Source organism: Muntiacus reevesi, chromosome 13, assembly GCF_963930625.1.
Source record: "Muntiacus reevesi chromosome 13, mMunRee1.1, whole genome shotgun sequence".
NCBI classification, from domain to species: Eukaryota; Metazoa; Chordata; class Mammalia; order Artiodactyla; family Cervidae; genus Muntiacus; species Muntiacus reevesi.
Genome location: NC_089261.1, coordinates 8,602,952 through 8,609,787, shown reverse-complemented (window position 1 = coordinate 8,609,787; position 6,836 = coordinate 8,602,952). Strand labels below are relative to the sequence as shown.

General features: G+C 50.6%; 1 protein-coding gene across 3 annotated transcripts in view; it reads left to right on the top strand.

The window, feature by feature from the left end:
* The first annotated feature begins 5,078 nt into the window (after positions 1-5,078).
* Positions 5,079-6,836, top strand: part of SGSM1 (small G protein signaling modulator 1) — a 75,086-nt gene continuing 73,328 nt past the window's right edge. For all 3 annotated transcript variants that reach the window (XM_065904457.1, XM_065904455.1, XM_065904456.1), the window contains exons 1-2: positions 5,079-5,183; positions 5,281-5,324. In XM_065904457.1, the coding sequence (XP_065760529.1) occupies positions 5,165-5,183; positions 5,281-5,324 (63 nt within the window). In that variant the 5' untranslated portion in view covers positions 5,079-5,164. The remainder of the gene's footprint in view (positions 5,184-5,280; positions 5,325-6,836) is intronic.

Sequence of the window (6,836 nt, the reverse complement as noted above, 5' to 3'; positions counted from 1 at the left end):
TAGTTTTAAAAGCCACACTCCAAACAAAGAAACCAGGCCTTCCTGGAGAAGTAGCTGATTCACAAGGAGGCACGATTCACAAAATAGGCCAGTACTTCCAATTCCTGCCGAGATCCTACCCCATCATTTTTTATTATTATCCTTATTACTTTCTATTTTGTGAAAAGGTAACATATGTTTGTAATAATTTTTTTAAAAGCACACTGCTGGAGAGAGTGCACAATTCAGAGTAAGTCTCCCTTCTCTTACGTCAGTGAAGGGAACAGGACCCATTGGCAGAGAGAAGGGAGCCACACACAGCAAGAGAAAATCAATCAGTCTCACGCAGCCAGAGATACTGCTGTTTGGCTTGTCCTTTTTTTCTATCAAATCCACCCCCCTGTGTCCTTCCATCAGCTTAAGTGACTCAGAGCGAGTGTCTTTTCTCTCCCAAAAGCCTTGACTGAGATCTGCTTTAGCAGCTCGATAACATAATTGTATCACTTCGGTAAATTAACGATTCTATGTACACCAAGAATCTCCGTAAACATGATGTCATTTGATTCTTAGCCCCACAGATGCACTGGGAGGTGAACAGACAAGTAAAATAACACCTCTCCCATTTTATAGATGAGAAAACAGACTTAGAGAATAAGGATTGATGTGCAGAAGGCCATGGCTGTGAATCAGGAGCCAGGCATCCTGGAGCCTTCGGAGACCATCTGGAACACTTTTGACTCCCTCCCATCCTCTCCAGGCCTCACTCATAGGCACATGCTCTGATTGGAGACTTAAATATAAAAGCTGTATCTATAAAACTCTTAGGAGAAGACATAGGGGCAAGTAGGCATAATCCTGGTTTTGGGTATGGTTTCTTAGATATGGCATCAAAATCACAAAATCACAAAAACATAAATTTGACTTCATAAAAATTTAAAACTTTTTGCACTATCTCAATAGGCCACTGTCAAGAAAGAAAAAAGCCCACAGAATGGGAGAAAATATTTGCAAATTATATGTATAGTAAGAGTCTAGCATCCAGAATACATAAAGAATTCACGCAGCTCACCAACAAAAAGACAATTCGGCTTAAAACGAGCAAAAGACTAGAATAAAATTTCTCTGGGAAAGTTACACAAATGGTCACAGGCATATGAAAAGATGTGCAACATCATTAGTCATGAAGGAAATGCAGATCAAAATCCCAGTCAGATGCCACCTCACACCCACTGGGACGACTGTGATATTTAAAGAGGAAAACAGTTTTGGCGAGGATGTGAGAAGAATTGAAATCCTTGTACACTGCCGGTAGTGATATGAAATGGTACAGTGACGATGGAAAAGAATATGGAGGCTCCTCAAAACATTAAGCATAGGATGGCCCATGTCTTTGTCTGGACTGTTAAAACAAAATACCATAGACTGGTTGGCTCATAAACAACAGAGATTTATTTCTCACAGTTCTGAAGGCTAGAAAGTCCATGACCAAGACACTGACAAACTCAGTGTCTGATGAGAGCTACTTCCTGATTTCTAGATGGGTATCTTCTTGCTGTGTTTTCACATGGTGGAAGAGGCCAAAGAGCTCTCTAGGATCTCTTATAAGGACACTAATCCCATTCATGAGAGATCCATCCCCCTGACCTAATCACCTCCAAAAGGCCCCAACTCCAAATACTGTCACATTGGGGATTAGGTATCAACATGTAAATTTGAAGGGAACATAAACTCTTAACCTGTAGCACCCAGAAATTATACTCCTAGGTATCAAAAGCCCACGTTAAAAACATTTGTCCACATAAAATCTTCTATGCCAATGTTTACAGCTCTATTCATAGAAGCACTCTATTTATAACACCCAAGAGGTTGAAACCATCCAGATGTCCATCAACTAATGAATGGAGAAACAAAATGTAGGTATGTCCACACAATGAAACATTCTTAAGTCATCAAAAGGAATGAAGAACTAGTACGTGCTGTAACATGGATGAATCTCAAAAATATTATATGTCAAGGAAGCTGGATATAAGGGCTACATATCAGATCATTTAATTTAATGAAATCTCCAGAACAGGCAGATTCATAGGTACAAAAAGCAGATTCATGGCTGCCAAAAGTTGTGGGGAAGAGGGAGATGGGGAGAGGCTGCTTAAATGGGCAAGGGGTTCCCTTTTGAGGTGAAGAAGTGTTCTGGAACTAGAGTGGTGACGGCCTCACCACATTGGGAGTAAATGCCACTGGATTGTCCAGTTTAAAATAGTTACAATGGTGAATGTTATGTGAATGTTGCCACAGTAAATTTAAAAGGCTTGCTGGTGGAGAGAATGTGGGATGAGAAAGTAAGAAGAAAATCAAGGCTCTCTTGGGCTTTTTAAAGGAGTTATGGACTGGAGGAGCCTTAAGCGCTGACCGTGTTACAGTCTCCACCGCATCCATTTTCTTCTTCATCTAGACATGCTCATTCCCACCCCAGGGCCTTTCCACCTGCTCTCCCACGTGTCTGGAATGATTGAGATCTGCATGTATTGACATAGATGTTCATTTTCTAACTGGAAAAGTAGGTCAGTTTTGGGTTTTTTTTTTTCCGATTCATGTTCATAGAAACAGACGAACACATTACACGGAATAATTTTATTAGCACAATGTTTTCAAATGCAAGTAAGAGTAAACTGGAGTTCGGTGGCTTCACAATGAGGCGGTACCATTGTACCAGTAACCAGTGTATTGCTTTTCGATTCCAAATTCATTCTTCCGTAATAAAGGGAACTGTTTATGGATCGCTGACCATAAGCCACAGAAGCTGCCTTTGGCTAACTTAAGCAAAAGGCAATAAACTGGAGGGAAAATGGGTTTTCCCAGAGTCCAACGGAGGCTTCTCGGTAATAGTCAGGACTGCGATAACGTCTTCTCATTCATACTGAGCACGATGCTGAGTTTTCTCAGTAGAGGGCGCTAAAGGGACACTGCAGGAGGAACAGGCCTTCCTCACTGGTTCTGGCAGTTGCACAAGTGGTCAACTGCACAGGTATGGGACAAAGCCTAGGTAGCAGTGAGTCAGCTGGTGGGATTTTCAGACCCTGAAGAGGGCTTTGGGAGCCAGGAAAGATTTCCTGCTATGATCTCAGGGAGATTGCGACTCAACAAGCCGACCTTCGGTGCCAGCGCCCCTAGTGGTGAGTGGTCTAACTGCAGCAGAGAGAGCCAAGCGCCGGGTCCAAAAGCCTGAGCAAATCCAGGTCCCATAGATGCCCATCTTCCTGTTGCCACTAAAGTAAGCTTCATCAAATCCTTCTTTTGGAAGAAAAGCTCCAGGTGTTCAAGGAAGGATCAGTACAAATCACCTTCCCATGCTTTGAGCTTGGTAGGAGAAGGAAAACTTCCCAGGTGGTGCTAGTGGTAAAGAACCTGCCTGCCAGTGCAGGAGACCAGAGACCTGGGTTCCATCCCTGGATTGAGAAGATCCCCTGGAGGAGAGAATGGCAACACACTCCAGTATTCTTGCCTGGAGGATCCCATGGACAGAGGGGCCTGGCGAGCTACAGTCCATGGGGTCTCCAAGAGTTGGACACGACTGAAGCGACTTAGCACACACGCACGCAGGAGAAGGAAAAACACGGGTTTTAGGAAACAGACACCAAAGTGGGGCTTCGGTGCCCTGCTTTTCTAAACTAACTCCATCATGTTAGGGGCACAGTCAAGGACAGAAACCCTGGATCCGTCCCTTGGGCCCTGAGGTCAGAATTCTGACTGCTGCTCACTTGGTTGTTACGTATTTTTGCTAACAAGAAACTGTTTCCTATTCTCTGGGCTCCAAGGGGACCCACCACATCTGCGCTGGAGATGGTGGGGTGGTAGGACTGTGAATGAGGCTTCCCTCCCCCAGCAAGGGGCAGGTGTGACCCAGGCCAGACCAATCAGATGCTCCTTTTCTGCAACAGGACCTTAAATAGATGGAGTTTGTGTCACCTCAGTGGCGGTGGCCTAAACACCCTGTCTCTGTCAGATGATTGTTCAAGTCTCTCTTGCTGTCCTTCCAGCGCTGCCTTGGGTTCACCCTGTTTCTGAGTCCTCCAGCCTCCCTTGGCCTCTGGGAATGGCTGTTATCCTTCCGGTCTATTCCCTTTTGCAAAGTTAGCCAAAGTCAGCACCTCTGGCTTGTGGCCAAAGGCCCCCCAACACTGACAAATGGAAAAGAGGGGACTCTGGATCCACAGCTAGATGTTCTGGAGTGGAGGTGGAATACTGGAATACCAGAGTTGGTTGCCATTCCCTTCTCCAGGGGATCTTCCCAACCTCGGGTTGGAACCTGTGTCTCTTATGTCTCCTGCATTGGCAGGCGGGTTCTTTACCACTAGCGCCACCTGGGGAGCCCGTCTTCGGCGACTTCATGGAGGAGTCAGTCTTTTTGCTGGTGGAGGGTGTGAAATATTATGAGCACTACCAAAATGTGACAGAGACACAAAGAGAGTGGATGCTCCTGAGGAAATGGCACCGACAGACTTGCTGAATACAGGGTTGCCACAAACTTTCCATTTGTAAAAAGCAAAACCCACAATATCCCTAAAGCGCAGTAAAGCGAAGCACTATGAAAAGAAGTATGCCTACAGTGGTCCTAGTAGTAACAATAATAGTATGGCAGCACATTTACCCTTTATGGATTCTGGCCTTTTTCCCCTAGATGTGTGCTAAGCGCTTTACCTTCAGGACTTCATTTAAGTCTCATATCATTCCTGTGAGGTGATCATACTATATCCATTCTAAAGCGGAGAAAACAGGCTAGGAGACTGTCGGTAGTAACCCCCCACCCCCGCCTCCCACCGCCACATCTGAACCAGGCACACAGCAGACAGTGAATAAATGATGCTGTCCTTCCCGGCCCCACAGAAGGAGGGTGGGCATGGAAGTGGTGGTGGTGATGGGTTTCCCCTTGGGAGGGAGGTGCAGGCGCCGGCTCCTCGGGGCGCGCGGGCCCGAGGGTGTGTGGCGGGCGGGGAGGAGCCTCGGGGAGGACCTGGGCGGCCTGCGCGGCTCCGGGAGGGTGGGGCGGCCGCGGCCGGGCCTGACGTCTGGCGCCTGGACCGTCACTCGGCGCTCGCCCCGCCCCGCCGCGGCTGCAGCAGGCGAGTGGAGCGCCCGGGAGCCGCCGCCGCCGCCGCCGCCCGGACTCGGATCGCCGCGCGCAGCCATGGCTTCGGGGCTGGCGGGTAAGGGGGCGCAGGGTGCGGGGGCGGCGGGAGGGCAGCTCCGCAGCACGGCCCCCAGCCCCGGGCTGAGCGGCCGCCGTTCCGTCTCACCCCACAGAGGCGGAGACCCGGCAGAGGCTGCTGCGCACCGTCAAGAAGGAGGTGAGTGCCGGGCGGAGGCGGGCGGCGCGACCCCCGGGGGAGGGGGCCGCCGCAGCCACCCCCAGGAAGCGTCTCCAAAGGACGCGTGGCCAGCTGGGGTGGGGGCCCGCCGGGTGGGGGCTAACCCCCCGCAGGGCTAGAAGCAGGTGAGTTTGGGGGTGGGAGTAGGGGGGTGGGGGGCCCTGGGCGTTATGCTGTGCGCAGGGGCAGCTGCCGCGCGAGGGCCCTCCGGGTGGGGGGCACGCCTGGATGTGTCTCGGTAGGACCCCCTCTTGTGGAGGAGCAGGTGGGTGGGTCTCAGCAAGGTGAGGAACGCACCTGGCGGGGGGTGGGGGGGTGCTGCTGACAGGGCTTGTTGAGTCGGGCAGGCCTGGATAGGGCTGCGGGCAGAGGACCAGACTTCCTGAAGGGGGGGAATTCAGTTTGGGAAAATAAAGCTTCCCACACACCCCTCCCGTAAATTCAGCCCTTGGAGCCACCCCTAGGAGCCAGGGCACCCCCTCCCTGAGAGTGCCAGGCCAGTGGGTTACTCCACTTGTAGGCGTGTGTGCCTGCTCTCCTGGCAGGAGGGGTCCCCTGGTCCCCCCGCCCTCCCGACCCTGGCAGGAGAGTGAGATTAGTCAGGGTTCGGCTCCCCTCTGACCCTTCCCTCTCCCTGGGGTTAGCCCAGTCTAGCCCTCAGAGTTAACAGCTCATGACTTTTCACGGAGCAAGAGTCTAGAGTGATGGGTGCCTAGGGAAGCACTTGGATACCTGGACTGTGTGTGTGTGTGTGTGTGTGTGTGTGTGTGTGTGTGTACACGCACATGCCTGTGAGGACTCTGTGTGTGTGTGTGTGTGTGTACACGCACATGCCTGTGAGGACTCTGTGTGTGTGTGTGTGTGTGTACACGCACATGCCTGTGAGGACTCTGTGTGTGTGTGTGTACACGCACATGCCTGTGAGGACTCTGTGTGTGTGTGTGTACACGCACATGCCTGTGAGGACTCTGTGTGTGTGTGTGTGTGTGTGTACACGCACATGCCTGTGAGGACTCTGTGTGTGTGTGTGTGTGTGTACACGCACATGCCTGTGAGGACTCTGTGTGTGTGTGTGTGTGTGTGTACACGCACATGCCTGTGAGGACTCTGTGTGTGTGTGTGTGTGTGTACACGCACATGCCTGTGAGGACTCTGTGTGTGTGTGTGTACACGCACATGCCTGTGAGGACTCTGTGTGTGTGTGTGTACACGCACATGCCTGTGAGGACTCTGTGTGTGTGTGTGTGTGTGTACACGCACATGCCTGTGAGGACTCTGTGTGTGTGTGTGTACACGCACATGCCTGTGAGGACTCTGTGTGTGTGTGTGTACACGCACATGCCTGTGAGGACTCTGTGTGTGTGTGTGTGTGTGTGTACACGCACATGCCTGTGAGGACTCTGTGTGTGTGTGTGTACACGCACATGCCTGTGAGGACTCTGTGTGTGTGTGTGTGTGTGTACACGCACATGCCTGTGAGGACTCTGTGTG